The sequence below is a fragment of the Mixophyes fleayi genome, chromosome 5, assembly GCF_038048845.1.
Source record: "Mixophyes fleayi isolate aMixFle1 chromosome 5, aMixFle1.hap1, whole genome shotgun sequence".
Classification (NCBI taxonomy): Eukaryota; Metazoa; Chordata; class Amphibia; order Anura; family Limnodynastidae; genus Mixophyes; species Mixophyes fleayi.
Window position 1 is genome coordinate 63,327,333 of NC_134406.1, and position 16,776 is coordinate 63,344,108.

At 40.0% G+C, this 16,776-nt stretch overlaps 1 protein-coding gene and 1 long non-coding RNA gene across 2 annotated transcripts in view; one reads left to right on the forward strand and one right to left on the reverse strand.

The window, feature by feature from the left end:
- LOC142158401 (uncharacterized) overlaps window positions 1–16,776 on the reverse strand; it is a 604,325-nt gene that overhangs the window by 507,060 nt on the left and 80,489 nt on the right. The window lies entirely within an intron of this gene.
- PLCL2 (phospholipase C like 2) overlaps window positions 1,434–16,776 on the forward strand; it is a 201,554-nt gene continuing 186,211 nt past the window's right edge. Inside the window, exons 1-2 of the mRNA XM_075212311.1 lie at window positions 1,434–1,526; window positions 2,544–3,034. Of these exons, the coding sequence (XP_075068412.1) occupies window positions 2,741–3,034 (294 nt within the window). The 5' untranslated portion in view covers window positions 1,434–1,526; window positions 2,544–2,740. The remainder of the gene's footprint in view (window positions 1,527–2,543; window positions 3,035–16,776) is intronic.

Consider the following 16,776-nt stretch of genomic DNA (forward strand, 5'->3'; position numbering starts at 1 on the left):
TGATCCCTCCCTGTCACTCACTGCTCACTCTCTGCTAATATAGTTTCAGAGACAGAGCGGAGATGTCTGTGCGCATGCCCGAGGGTTTCACTCGGCGCATGTGCACTGGAGTCAGAAGAGGAGCCCCATTCATGCCATGCTGCTTCGGGAACGAAGAGGCAGTGGTAAGTATATTTCCCACTTCACAGGAACAGCAGTTTTTCGGAACTGCTGTTCCTGTGTTGCTTTTTTAATAAATATGAGAAATAGTTCAATCCTTATCAATGCGATAAGGATTGAAAACTATTTTTCATATTTTGCGAATGTTGATAAATATACCCCACAGACAGAAAAAAATCCTGCAGCATACCACTGTAAATGAGCTGTTATACAACTTGTCCATAAAATGAAGTAGTCTTGGATACTTACATTTGCAAATATATGATAAGCCACCTGCCTCGTCAAGGCGCTCCTGCTAATAGAGTGGACCTAACTCTAAACATTAGACTCCATATATATTTATTTGTGTTATAAAATTGAGAGATAACTTACAAAGAGGTACCCAAGGAGCCTCCAAAATGGCAATAGGAGGACTATCACTCCTTGACAGCTATTGATCCCATATACAGCCTCTTATATGACTTACTCCTATTCCTTAATTGCATACCACACTACTCCCAAAGCACCATATAAGCAGCTCTATCCCTATAGAGGTATCATGCACCTGTCCTGAAGACTCTATTGAAGCCATGCATGAGGGCTTCAAAAACACAGCTGGGTTTCCAACCCAAGAAAACATTTTTCTATAGATTAACAAAAAACAGTGACACATTATTTATCTTATTGTAAAATGTATCATAAAGCTAAAGCAGTATTATCATAGACTAAACGTAAGGTATCCATAACACTTTCTATACGAAAGAAAACATTGGCACACAGTGAATAATATGTGTACATATAAACTTTCAGTGGGCTGTAGAGCATTTGCTGGTCTCTGTCTTTTTTGTAATCGGAAAAAGTTTAGCATTTGGGTTTGATTGCTTGAGATTGAAGCAATAGTGAAAGTGTTTTCCGCTTACACTGGAGTGTCACAACCTCGTGTCACATCAATTCAATTTAGTCTCAGTCACTGAAGCTATTATAGCACATAAACAGCAGGAGGTACTATATAATAATGAGAAGGGGAGGCTCATGGCTCTGTGCTGAGGACTCCAGCGTGCCATGCACTGTGTGTGGTGCTGATAGAGGGACAGTGCTAACAAGTCAGCCGCCCGCTCTTCTCTTTCCTGGAAGATGCTGCATTTCACCCCCAACTCTCCGGGGCCGCAGGTGGGCGTGTCACAGCACTGACAGGTGGGCGTGGCCACTGGTGGAGAAAGCCAGCTCACGGGTTCGTTTGGAGACCAATGAGCGGCGAGCTACCAGATTGATTGGCAAGGGAAGCCCCACCCCCCACGGGTGTTGTGGTTTCACCCCGGCAGTGCAGAGCCAGCTCAGGGTGCCGGTGGTAGCGGCTGCTGCTCCGGCTGGGGAGTCCGGGAATCAGGGTAAGTTCCAAGCAGCCGAGCGCTGATGGGGGAGGTACTGTCACGCATACAGCTGTACCTGGGTGCTCATGACATGCACAGTAAAAGACGTGCAGTTCATACATGTATCTGCATCAGCGAGCTGCTACAAGTATGGGGACGTGCAACTCCACTTCTATGTGCATGCTGTTTGTTCAGACGTTACTAGCAGTGTGTACACACCCATAGACACATATACAGCTATGTGCATGCATGCTCTCACATTGCTAGTGGCAGGGTCCTTCATTAAATGGATCTTGTCACCCGTTGTGTGTGTGACACAATGTCCAGATCATATACGTCCTGCTGTGAGATATTAATTTGGGGTCTAATCAGAAAAGTGACATCGCTCTGCAGTTGCTGGCAGCATATGGTGTGTGCACATCTCAAGACACTGCACACAGTGCATGGCAGTAGCACACAAAGCCACAGCTGTCATATGGACTAAAAGCAAAGTGACCGGACTGGCAATAGAAAGGGGAGACGCCTGGTTGTGTTGTGTACATGTGCGATGGAGGCTTTGTGGTGTGTGTCTTGGGTAGTACAGAGGATGAGCCCTGGGGCTTTCTTCTTCTCAGGAGAGATTAGTGTGCATTTGCTGTCTGCATGTGTGTGTGTGACAGCTGGGGCACACTGAAGATGTGAGATTGCACGGACATTCTCACACTGCCTCTCATGTAATGATGTGTCTATTTGTCAGATCCGTGTGAAGAAACCACACCATTCTTTAAGACATCACCTATAAATAATTATGCAATGCATATAGATCTATACACAGCCATGTGAAATACAAATACAAGGCATTCATTATTAGGTTATTGTTTTTATAATATTTTCATGTTTTGGTATGTGCTGTTTGCTGTGTTTTTTTTTTTTTTTTACCATTTATTAATATTTTGTGCTATGCATTGGATTTGTAAATGAGAATGCTTGACTGTTTATACATGTCTAATTACATTGTTGTTCTCATTAATAACTTCATGTTTTTAATTATTTCAGGTAATAAATGTTGAGGATTGGATTTTTTTTACAATTTCTTTTTTCTTCTATTTTAACACATTACAACTGATGGCTCAGGTGCCAGAATAAATTGCTGGGCTGTGGGCTTTCTGTGATCACGTTGGTTTGAGCTGATCTTTTAGAGGAGAGGAAAGAAGTAGAGTCATACCAGAAAAGGCTCTGCTGCTGAGAGCCTCATGGCAGAAACAGGTGGGGGAGGAGAAAGCACTGGTGAGGGCAATGGTAGTGTGCCCTTGCCATTGGATTCTGCAGTTGGCAAATTGACTTTAACCACTAGCAACGGCAACAGAGGAAGTGCAGAGAGTAATGGCGGAAAGTGCACAATTGAGAATACATCTAGCAGTGGTGTGTCCAATGGAGACTGTGCTCCTGTGGATTCCAAAGACGATAGTGGATCTGTTCAACCTGAGAGCCCCGGAATAGACAAAGGGGGCAAGCAAGGATTGCCTCGCAGGAGCAGTATAATCAAGGTGAGGGGACTTGCTGTCATCGTTTGGTACTTATCACAGATCTGTCAAAACAATTTCTAATACGCATGCACTAGTAGATGTTTGCTTGTAGTGATGGAGCACTCCATGTGCACATAGTCTGAAGTTATTAATAATGTATTTCAAATGTACTGCTTATGTTATTGGTCATTGATCTGTAGCAATCATATGCCTAGCTTTCAACCGATGATTTCTAATATTGGCTGGATACATAGATGTGTATAGGCTTGTGTCTAAATGATCTTTCAATTGCCCTTTTATGTGTTTATGTATAGTTAAAGATCACCTATCGTGTACACAAAGCGGAGGTAGACATTTTGTGGCCTGAACCAATATTCATGAAAATGCAATTTATAATTTTGCCAGGAATCCATGACATCACTGTGGTACTAGGTGGTGTAGATAAAAGCCCTTGAGTTCCTATGCAAAATTTGATTTGGTGCTGTCTTGACATGTTGAAGCATCCACATTGTCTATTTAGTAGTTATTGAATACTTTGTAATTTTGAATGCTTGCAGAAGTGTTGTGCAGTGATGCCAATGCATAATTCCTGATTTAAAAACCCTCCTTTAACTAATAAGCCTATACAAAAAGGGAGAAAAAAATACATGGAGTCCTGAGCTTGCATAGCATATTCGGTTCAGTGCCTTTGTCCATTTTCCACCTCTATTGCTATGTCACTGGTGGAACTTAGTGACCAAGATTTGCATGGCCCGGTCCCTGAATCATCATCATCATCTATTTATATAGCGCCACTGATTCTGCAGCGCTGTACAGAGAACTCACATCAGTCCCTGCCCCATTGGAGCTTACAGTCTAAATTCCCTAACACATGAACTGATAGGCTGCATTCTAAAGAGCATTGGTTCCCACCACAAAATGGCTGCCTCAGTTGTGTGTAGGAGACGTGCACACTTTAAAGTAATTGTTTATCTCCATTATAATTCACATACTTCAACCTTATGGAAGCTTCAACTAGATTTCTAGATAATCTTGTGACAGTTACTGCTACAGTTTCAGGAGAAAAGCCTAATGATATGCGTGTGACAGTGTTTTTATATATGTATATTCTTGCAGATGTTGGAACCACGATATGACGTGTGAATACCCCTAACGATACCCTGCCTGGTTCAGCCACCATCCTTTATTTAGTATGGTCACGGCAGTTGTTGGTCGCTATATACTTCAGCAGGGTGCCTGTGTACAGCAAGCGGTTCTTGTTGTAATGCTGGAAATGTAGCCATGTGATGTTGGTTCATTTCTTTCCTTCCCCCATTCTTGTGTTTGTTGTGAATATGCTGCTTCTAGTATATTAGAATGGGTATGAGCTGTGCTGCTGTTTCTCAGGAGAGGAACTAAGTGTTTGTGGCTTGTGTCATCCAGACTGTATGCTTGAGGTCCCTTTTTTTTGTAACCTTTGTTTCATCATGACAAGTACTTGTCAAACTAGTCTGAATAAAGAGAAAAGTACTTTTTAGCATTGAACTTGAAATCTTCATAATGTAACTATAGTGCTTTAGTTACGCTGCATTTGTCACAAACAGAATAATTGCACAAGTAGGGGCATTTGAGAGGGAGAAAGACGCAGACAAACATTACCTATATTGTGTGTGGGATTTATATTGTGATACAGTATAACCGATTTAAATTAGTAATGAGCATCTTACATTAAATGGTAACCATAAATGGTTCAGGCATAAGCAATCATTAGAAAGAGACTACAATCTACACATCCATTTAGTTACCCTTAGTTACTTTAATCTCACACTTTCCTTCACCTGTTTTTCTACTGGTTACTAGCCTACATTCAGAGTGCACTCTGTGTTTTCAGTACAGCCTATTTGTACCCAAAATGTAAGCAGGAAGGAATTAATCGGCGGTCTCTCTGCCCTGTATTTTGTTTATGTTAATATTTGACATAACTATATATACAAAGAAAAGAAAATGCTTTGTTGGCATTTCTGGTAAGCTTGTTCTATGACACATATTGTTGGAAACATATGATTTCCCTTGTATTTTTTTCTCCTTAGTAAGACCTGATTTGAAAGAATTAAATGCAGAGCTAAAGGCAATAGTCATTGGTGTGCTGGATTTAGGTATTGTACAATACCTACAAGAAAAAATGGGGAGGAGGGGGGCTGGCACCTAATAGTGTAGTATTGTTAGAACACCTTTGTGCCACCAAAATAAATAGTCATGAATGCATACCAGATATATATTAACATAGGTATGTAACAATTCCCGACCATGGCTTTATCTGTGTGGAGATTGTATGTTCTTCCTGTGTTTGCGTGGGTTTCCTCCGGGTACTCCGGTTTCCTCCCACACGCCAAAAAAATGGTGATGATGATGATAACAGACGATCAATCCCACAGGTTCAATTGATGTTCTTTGAAGGCTCCCAGTCGTCTGATAAAAACAGACAGAAACCAATAATGGTGTAGTATCGTTAAGAGATGTGAATCCCAACATCACACCACACACTCCAATTGTGTTTATGGGTACCGGATATAGAAAAAGGATCGCTCATCGGTATCTTTCAATATTGTTTGGTCACCTTTGTTGATCTTTGACATAGGTAGGATTGAAACTGTTATCTGTGATAGCAGTCACTCCCCAGTGGTTGACTGATTTTTCACAGATAACGGTTTCAATCCTACCACTATTGGGCCCACCCCACTCCCACACACATTTTTTCTTGTAGATACATCCGGACTAACCACCCGGCTATTGGGAGTGTGGCGGCTGCCTGTACATGTGGAGTGTTTATATTATTATACTACGTCCTTTTGGACTTTGAACCAGACTATTGAGTTCAGCAATGTGTTTACATCATCATCATCATCACCATTTATTTATATAGCGCCACTGATTCCGCAACGCTGTACGGAGAACTCATTCACATCAGTCCCTGCCCCATTGGAGCTTACAGTCTAAATTCCCTAACACACACACAGACGGAGAGAGACTAAGGTCAATTTAATAGCAGCCAATTAACCTACTAGTATGTTTTTGGAGTTTTACATTGTACAATACCTATCAATGAATTGTTAAGGCATCATACAAAGACCAGTCCTTCCTAGCTATGTGATTCTTACGTTTTGAACTTACTGCTACATCAGTTTACAATGCAAAAAAACAAACAAACTACTATAATGTATTGATTTGTGTAATGCTGTTACACCTCTTAGAAAACAATTATTTCTATACCAGTTAGATCTGGTTTCTAATGTAGTGGAACAGTTTGCTTTGTATGGGAAGTTGTAGAAGTACAGTAGCTAATCCCAGTGAGCTGCTTCAGTGGATATACATACTGTAACTCTCTGCCTTATATGAAGTACCTGCACATCTTCTCCGTTCAGGAACGACAATGTTTCACATTTGAAGCATTACATTTAGAGTATTACAGTGTACCACAGAAATGTAGCACAGCCACAGTAAACTAAAAATAATGAAACCTGCCTAAGCTAAATGAGGTTTGGAGTCGGGTTTATGGAGTAGAGTGCCAACAACCTGTCATGGCATAAAGGAGGAAACAAACTGTGTATGGATTGTGGGATGTGCGCCTTGTTGTCTCCTACTGAAGTTTAAACTAGTTTGTTCACCCTTTTGAAGATATTAAACGGCATTGCTGAGTGTTTTTACCCTTTGATATAATTAAAGAGCCCAGAGATTTTGAAATGGGATCAAATCTTGTAATGTCAGCTAATAAGATCATGTGATTAATTGGAGACGCTTAGACATTTATTAAAAACATGTGCTGCAGGGTTCTATAAAAAAAATGTCAGTTTATACATTATACTGTTAGCCCTGCATTCTGTGAAAAACCCCTTTGTGTCTGGGAAGCTTTTTCTTTTTTTCCCCCATAGGGATCACTGATCCCCAGTGTTTGGCGCATCCCTCTAGTCTCTACTCATACTTGCCACCTATAAACAGAATGCAGCTTGGGTAGCTTAAAACTGCCATGTGCAGTCGTCATAAGGGTTTATATTCAGGATTTTGACTGTGTGGCAAGTTAAATGAGCTTTCAATATATTATGATTTTTTTTTTATTTTTTTTTTCAAGCCTTGATTGAACCTGAATGCTACTTGTAGTGTTTTCTACTCTGGGGAGTATTTCTCATAGAAATGTATTATCTGTGGTTATTTCCTTTTACACTGCAGTCATCACCCAATGAATGCAGCTTTGTGCCACTTCATACCACGGGAGGGGTAATTTATAATGTATTGTCATCTTTAATTGAGTCAGACCTGCTTAATGTCATCTACACAATAGAGACATCCATTCTATGGGCTGCACCTCCTGAAGAGAGTGCATCCAGGGCCGTCTTTTCCATAGGGCACGATGGGCAGGTGCCGTGGGGCCCTGCAGCCCAGGGGGCCTGTCGGAGGCAGCTAAAAAAAAAAGTTCCTGAAAAAAAGAAGAAAATGCTTACCTTGCTCTCAGCTGGCGATCCGGCTCCCTCCCTGGTCTCCTCCTCCGTGCGGCGCTGGCAGTGCATGTCGGGCGAGACGTCATCACGCCCACCCGACATCCATTGCGGAGCGCAGCACGGAGGAGGAGACCAGGGAGGGAGCCGGATCGCCAGCTGAGAGCAAGGTAAGCATTTTCTTCTTTTATTTTTTTTTTCAGGAACTTTTTTCTCTTGCTGCCTCTGACAGGCCCCCTGGGCTGCAGGGCCCATATATATATATATATATATATATATATATATATATATATATATATATATATATATATATATATATATATATATATATATATATATATATATATATATATATATATATATATATATATATATATATATATATATATATATATATATATATATATATATATATATATATTATAGGGGGCCCGGTGCACTGCTTTGCCCGGGGGCCCCAAATGTTGTTAAGAGGGCCCTGAGTGCATCCTATCAAGTAATTGATAACTATTGACATCAATTAGACATGACATTATGTTTACACAATGAATCTGCACTTCTCACTAATTTGCTTACTCTTCTGTTATCAGTTAAAAAACAGTGTCCGATCTGCATGGTGAATTATTCTGACCCTCTGTAACAAACATAGAAAACTGTTTTGGTAACATTCATAGACAGATACAATAATATTGCACTGTCTCTCTCATGCAAGATTGCCCCATGTCTGGGGAGGCAACAGACCTGTACCTTGAGTCCTCTGCTGTTGGCACAAGATGTTGACACTTAGCACTGTGGATGTGATTGTTGATGGAGTTTATCAGGCATGGCTAACCTTGCAAACTTTTGCTTTATTTAGTAATGATAAAGGCTCAGAGTAGTAAGAAATATCCATGTTTATTCTATGAATTGGTTTCTTCCTTAAAGCTATCTGTCACCAACGCACAACTGCAGACTGGAAATATATCTAATTTGGGCAGCACAGTGGCTTAGTGGTTAGCACTTCTGCCTCACAGCGCTGGGGTCATGAGTTCAATTTCCAACCATGGCCTTATCTGTGTGGAGCTTATATGTTCTCCCCGTGTTTGCATGGGTTTTCTCTGGGTGCTCCGGTTTCCTTCCACACTCCAAAAACATACTGGTAGGTTAATTGGCTGCTATTAAATTGACACTAATTTCTCTCTGTCTGTGTGTGAGTGTGTTCTGGAATTTAGACTGTAAGCTCCAATGGGTCAGGGACTGATGTGAATGAGTTCAGTGTACAGCGCTGCGGAATTAGTGGCGCTATATAAGTAGATGATGATGATGATACAGCAACATCTAAACACATGTTTACATTAAGTATGTGTTACAGCCAGTGGTCGAAGTAGTCTGGTGTATAGTGATATGCCATACCGCCACTTCATCACCGCCAAACTATCAAATTCCTTTCGTATACATTTTCCATTCAGAATTTCCACTTCAACCACTAGTTGGCGCTGTACTAGTTGGCTATATTAATCTTTTTTTTTTTTTTATTATGTGACTGCATGATGATCGCAATTTTCTCTGCAATATTGATAAGCATCATCATCACCACAACCCTTCGCTTGCAAACAAGCACTCAGTGCTGTAGTGTTCTTTCAGTTGACGCCACACATGCACTGGTCAGTTTGTCGAGAACAAGGTGAATGATGATTGCTCTGACTATATCACCACACTCCATTGCTCGGTAGTCCATTGTTTGTGCTCTTTGCACCACTGAACTCACAGACGTACATCGCCAGGTGTAATGAGCGATTTAAGAGCTGCACTATGTTATCTTGCTCTGTAGAGTTCTCTTTAGACCATTTTAAATTTTTCAATGACACTGACTGCAGCATAGGTTAAAATGTAAAGTCCATTGATCCATAGTTGTTTGCCCATATCATGATCATAGTGTCTAGGGTGATGCCAGCAAGGTGGGCTGAATCACATACTCTGTTGTTCATGAAACATTAGCGAGTGGAGCTGTCTTGGTTACTGAAGCTCCTGCCAAATGCACCTGAACAATCTCTGCGGTCGTCTTTTACACCTATGCTAGCCATAATTTTATGCAAGCAAGGCAGCCCAGCACGACCTGTAAATTCAAACTATGTCCCGGTTTGCCATAGCATGAAAATATGTTAGTTAAGCAATAGTTTTAATCTCAAGTGTTCCCTGGGGCCTTCCTGCTGCTATTGTCGCTTTTCAGCCTGACAGGTTTACCTGGTTGGATACAAACTCCCGTATTGTACTTTTACTTTACCCTGACTAATTGTTCTGTGTTTTTCATTGTGGATGAGGTAATCTGCTGAATGTCTTTCTTTGGAAAATGCTGAGGGTAACTATGACACAACTGTGCTGCTGTCCTGGTCCGTGTGTGATTATAATTGTTGAGCACAATCCAGCTTGATGACATTTATAAATGGTCTCTATCACAGCGAAGCATATGTTTGCTGGAAATCAAAGATGTCTCATCATAACGTGTTCTTAATAATTTTAGATCTGTCATGCGAAAGTTAGTATTTCACAATCTCCACAGGGCACAGTATTCACATGAGGAGAGAAAAATGTTACTGCTGTCTTTGCAGTTAATGTTTGTTGTTTCCTGTTTGTGGAGATGATACTAGGGGAATGTTTCATTTTTGGACAATAAAGAAATAGACCATATTGGTGTAGGTAGACTTCTAAAACTCCATTTATATCAATGATGCACAAAGTGCCTCATGTCTCAGTTTTGTCACTTGAGCCAAGGTGCATGAACATTAGTGGTGCAATATGTACATCTTTTATTTCTTTTAATGTGTCCATTTATCTTTATCCTTAGTTGCTAGTCTTTCTGTAAAGCCATTGTTGGTCCGTTCATGTAAAGGATGGAGAGTAGACGATTCAGCAGACATTTAAATTAACTAATAAAAAAAAAATAGCACGATGGCTTCTGTCGCAGAGACTGGTGTGGCACACTTATGCAATCAGGGTGTTTAGTTTTTTACTTTCACTTCTTTATCCTATAAAAAATGTTTATTTGATTGTCACTTGAATTTTTTTGATTGATGCATACTTGTCCACTTTTCTGTAATGTCCGGGAGACTCCCAATTCTGGGTAGGTCTTCTGCCTCTTGATACACTGTGCATTAGGTCATTTTAGTCCACCCCAGCGATGAAATGATGCAATAGCATTATTCCACTGTGGGGGTGGGGCCAAAATGACTTGATTTGCGATGCTCCCCTCCCCCCCCCCCTTACTTGCAATTCACCTCCAGTTTGGGATCTCCTGGAGGTAAGAAATCTAAAGTTGACAAGTAGGCTGCAATTTCACATAAAAAAGGTGGGTTTCAAGTAAAAGTAAAAATGATGAGCAGGCCATTGAAAGGCATGTTTCATATGAAATTGTTCATTAAGGGACCTGGGTCTATTACATATCAGAAATTCAGCCCTCAAACCTCTACGCTTCATCTGAATTTCATCTTTTAAATAACGAGAGCTTATGGTTTAATAACACATTTAAATGAGCAAACTTATATATGTGGGTCTGTGAAGGATTAATGAGGTGTGGTTGATGTCCTTTTCCTATTGGATGGGGCCAATATAAATCTCTCACCTTCCACCCCATTTGAATACCTTTGAAGCCATCTTGCATGTGGAAACGTTTCAGGTGTTTGTTCTATTCATTGGTGCAACACCTTGCTATATTCATCTTGCTAAACTTCATATGGAAACCATAAGCATATAAGTAGGACTTTAGAACTATTAGCAGAGACAGAACCACTTTTTAACAGTCTGGCAATCATGCCGTTCTACTTGAAAACCATCTATGTTATTCGGCAGATCTACAACAGAAACGAGGATTTAAACTACCATACCTGAAATATTGTAAAGACGAGCTAGTTTATGCTGCTTGGATGCGAACAGTGTTTAGGGTTGAGAGGATCCATTTTGCTCCTATGGTGTTAATATTACTCCAACCGTTCTGCTGTTAATACATTTACCTAATTGTCCCATGTGCAGTCCTTCTGGTCCTGCTAGATTATCTTCCTTTGGAACAATATTGATTATATATGAGATTGCACAGTGACTTTCTGTGGTTCATCAATCTAAACATGAAATTGTTCATATCTAAGTAGTTTAATCCTTGACTAACATGTTGTGAAAACATACGCTTTTTATATTGTATCCTTTGCAGCAGCTTCGTATGTATAATATATCTGCTACTAACTAATGTGTATTTAAAACATTTGATTTAAAGCTATATTGAATGTTGTTAAATACATATATATATATATATATATATATATATATATATATATATATATATATATATATATATATATATATATATTAGTTTGGGATATAGTTTGGTGCCTTCTATTTTTATTTCCTTTAAAGAACCAGAAAACTCACAATTGACATTTTCAGATATGACGGAGATATTTTTAATGTTAAGCTGACTTTCTGATGCAACGCTGTTAAAAAGTAAAGTATTGCCTCTCGCTCCTCTATAGAGAGCTCAGTCTTCTCCCACAGCTTTTGGACAGTGTCCTAATGGAAACTTGCATAGGTCAAAATGCAATCAACAGAATTAGTTTGATTGGCTGTGCTTCTGTGTATGATCCACACTTTGCATTTCTACATAGCATCTCTGCAAAGCTGTTACTCAGACTCGCTGCCTGCTTAATTAACTCCTAACATGGTATTCTGCTACAGAGGCGTGAGCGAGCATGGTGGATGTGCTTGGATATAAGCACATCACTTGTGACATGAATATTATTCAGCTCTGAAATGCACAATATTTGATGTACATTAATTTCAAATAGAGGCTTCACTTGCTCTTTAACTATCTATTCCACTGCGATTGAGACAGGGCTGCCTTGTAAAAAAAAAAAATCACTAGGTGTCTATTTTTGACAGCAATTTATTTTGCACCTTCCCATTATTTTTTTTATATTCCTCATTCTTCTGAAACTTGATGCAGCCTGCTGTTGCGATAAAGGTGGTATACATAAGTGTATGGGTAAGTTTGCGGTTTTCAGGGTGTATACACATAACCCGATTAAAAAAATTGTGGGTTGTGTTTACTGTGTGAAAACTATTAAAAATACTTTTTCTTTTTTTTTATACGTGTGTAGGTGCAAACATTCCTGTTTTTCAATTTATTACTGAAAAGGTGTCAAAACTTACACATTGTTTATGTAACACCCCCTAGAGGCGTATTAGTAAATCCTGCACCCCAGTGAATACAGGACGGGTCACCTAGATGGCAAGTTAGGTGTTTTTGAAAAGTGACACAAACTGGTTGCTATGGTGACAACCCAGCCCAGTCTGATACACTGAGAACGAAGGGCTGTAGCAAGGGTGGCGAGAGACACTCCGAGACAGAGATAGCGACAGGCCCAGCAGAGATGATGTGAAAGCTGGGACCTTGGACAGTGGAGGTGGGTGTTCCAGGGTCCCCTGGCATTGCCCAGGAGCGGGTGAGTGGCGGCTGCTGCCTAGAGACAATCACTGCTGTCCCCTAAGCCTCAGTAGGGGAGCCTAAAAGGGGAAGGGCCCCAAAAGAGAAACATGGATTGCTGCATGCAGTACTGTGGCTGCACATACAGAGGGGAGGAGTCCCCAATTCCAGAGAGTGGAAGAACCTCATATCACTAAATAGAAACCCAAGAGAGGGGGAACATTTTGCATGGAAGAGACTCTGGAGTGAGGGTTGCTGCAAGAGGCATGGTAGCTGAAGTGTCAGAGCCAGGGGCTGTGCGTACACAGAGAGAGGTGTCCGTGCTTCAGGGGCTGTGTGCGTACATAGAGAAAAGAGTCAGAGCGCAAAGGAGAAATCATCCCCACAGAGGAGGTGTGAGCTGCAGTTGAGTTACACAACGTGTGTCAGAACTGCATTGAAGAGAAGCTGCCTGCCTGTTGGCATCCATGTGAATGCCCCTGCAGAGAAGGGGTGACTGCAGTGAAGTATGGAGTACTGGAGTGTAAGAGACATGTGAACTGTGTTATAGAACATCTAGATAACATTAAGAACTGTGTAGAAGGAGTAAGGAGATATATTTGCAACCATGTTCATATTGCTCAATAAGAACTGTCCTGGAGAGAGTAAGGAGCTGTATGTATATTTCTCTACCGCTGCAACCATTATGATTATTTGGAGGAAGAGAAGTGTAAATAAAGAGTTCAGTTTGTGATCGAGATGATCTGGCGCCCAGATTATTTTGATGTTTATTGCACTGCACCACAGAGTGGCATCATCTATGTCCCACTACTTACAAAGAAACACCTGAGCAGGGACCCCCTGGTCATTTATACCTGTGCCCATCAACTAGGCCAGGGCTTGAGAAAGAGGTGCACTGTGTAACCTTTGCACCCCACACCACACACAGTGACAAGGGGTTATATAAATATATATATATATAATCACACTCCTTCAGTGAAGTCCATTTGCCTCCAAAGTCTTATGATAACTGCTTTCTGTTGAGCAACAAGAAGATTAAAGAGCATATGCATTGGACCTCTGGGACCTGTAGTGCCCTGAAAAGAACCACCAATGGGCATACATCCCAACTGGCCCGATTTTGGTGGGATATCCTGTTTCACAGGCTGCACAATGGGAGAAACTTATCAAGAGCAGGTGGAACGTTGCCCAAATTACTAAATTCTACTTTGCACTAATCTAGTTGTATGCGGGAGGTACTTTACCAAAGAGTAAATATAAATTCTGGTTTGCTGTAGCTGTAATTCATTACAATATTTTTAAAGGTGAAAAAATTGTTTATGTATTTTATTTTTGCACGCCTTGTATTCTTTTTTTTTTTAAGATAATGGTCTTCTTTAAGCTATCTATGCAGACTGACTTTAAGTGCTTTTTAGATGAAGAAACATACTATTATAGACATTGTTCATAATGTCACTTTACAGTGTACTAACATTTGTATGAGAGGAAAATGGTAAAATGTTTTGTTGTTTTTTTACCATCATAATGTAATAGTGTTTTTTTAAGGAAGTGTGAAGGAACGATAAAAATCGCTGCTTTAACGCAAAATAATACAGCTTAATAGACAAAAATAACCCTGTAACACAGGATGCAGACATGTGTATATTTATGTGTTCTATATTTACCACACAGTCAGGTGCATATATCAGCCCTGTATGCAGAGAAACATACGTGGGTGCGGCCTGTTTGGAACACATTTTGAAGTTTTTCTGATAAGAGAACTTTCTCAGTATTGCTGACACTTTAACATCACAAGCCACTTCCGTAACCTCCCGAGAATTGTGTCTTACATCACAAGCTCTTTTACTTTTGTTTATTTGTCCCAGTATATTCATCAGATCCCAACAAGTGTTGTTTGATAAAACCATATTCGGCTATTTAAAAAAACAACAACATATATTAGGTTGTTCTATTGCTGTAGAGTAGTAATCTCAAGAAAGAGCCATCTTAAAGATGTCCAACCAAATTATTTTGTTGAAAGTCATATGGATTTTTCTGCTCCTTTTAGGTCTTGTACGTAGGAGCGTCAAAAAAAAAAGTATGATACATGTTCGTTAAAAGTGGCAATTTATCTTCATTTATACACCGCGTTCAGTATGCATTTACAACGCGTTTTTTGATGCATCTCAAAACTTTACTGCAGCATTGTGTACAAACTGCTTTAGAAAAAATATGCTTCACCTTGAGGCGCATAAAAGATATTCAACGCCAACAGGGAGCCCCATGACCCCAGTACCCCATTATAAGGAGTCCTTTTCTACAGTGATGGGATTCCCGTTGGTTTATATTCTTTCTACTTCTTTTGGGGTTTCATTATTCCTTATTATACAGTAACTCTCATCTTTAAACTAAAATTAGCTATTTTTTTCAAGGTTGTTGTATTCCTCCCATGTTGTTTGTTGTGTTATGTAATAACTTTGAATTTATGTGTAGCTTAGATTGGTTGGTATTATTGAATGGACATTTGCATGTAAGTGAAACCTAAATGTTTATCAGTATTGTTTTCACTTTGGCCAGAGACTTCTGCTATATATGACATCTATAATGTATACACCAGTCTTGATCACTATTAATTTACATAAAAGAGGCTGCAAATGGGTATGGATATTTTAGTGTGTGTGATATGTCTCATGCATGCATACATATGGATTTTAAGTCTTCAAGTCATCAATGAGTTGGATGTAACTGTCAACCTTGTAATAATAATTAACAGCTTTTCCAACACACCCATGGTGGCTGCCCAGTGTAATTTTTTGTTCTTATATTAAATGCCATCCAAATCCATCCAGTGGAAAGCCCAGAACAGGCTCCCTGGTTCAAAGTTCTGTCCAGCTTACACCAACGGGAGGTCTGGCTGGGACCCTAACCCCCTTCCCCCCAATCTCCCCCCCCCCCCCCCCAAAAAAAAAAACCAAACCCAAAACCTGTCCAGGAACCAACTGGATCACCATGCATTTGCTTCAGCGCAAGGGTGTCTGAATGCATAACCGGATAGACAAACAGATGATTTTTATATATGATATATTAAATTATATTCTTCCAATTTGGATATCTGGCAAATGGAAATAGATTTTTATTTTTTTTGCCAAGTTTTTCTGGAGGTAGCTGGAAAGGACAGTAATGCCAGATCATGCCAAGCATGTGAGGAGAGCTATTGGTGATGATGGATTTTCTTGGTGTATTGAATGGCAAGCACATGCAGATATAGATCTTTATAGCTGTTAAAATTGTCAGTTTTAGGTCTAACATTTTTGCCCACAGCTGTTGGGACTGGTCAGACTGGTGGTCAGTGGTCTAACACACAGTGCTGACTGTAGTGCTCACATAGTGCCTGTTATAATAGGAAAAACAATGGTTTATTCTACTATAATAGGGCTCTGTTGGGCTCCAAGAGCTGGGTTACAAGTAAAAACAGCCAGGTGGAGCACCAAGGAAATATGTGCTGGGGAGAACACTGTAAAGGCATCATGCATAAATTTTGAACTCCAAAAAAGAGCTAGATTTCAGAGGAGTCCTTTTCCCATGACTTGGAACACATAGTATGGCCAGCCTAGGAATCTAGGACAGGCACTCAAAATATGAGATAAATTTCCCCAATGTTTTCTTTCTTCTGCTGGGGAACTACATTAGCAATGTAACCTTCAATTATAATCTTAATAAAAAGTTTGTTTTACATTTGTGTAAACATTTTTATATATTGTTTTGACATAAGGAATTGAATTGAAAATATTTTTAAAAAAGTGTAATCTCTGATTCTCTTATAAAAACAAACCAATTCTTGGTATTAGAACAGGAGGGAGATGTGT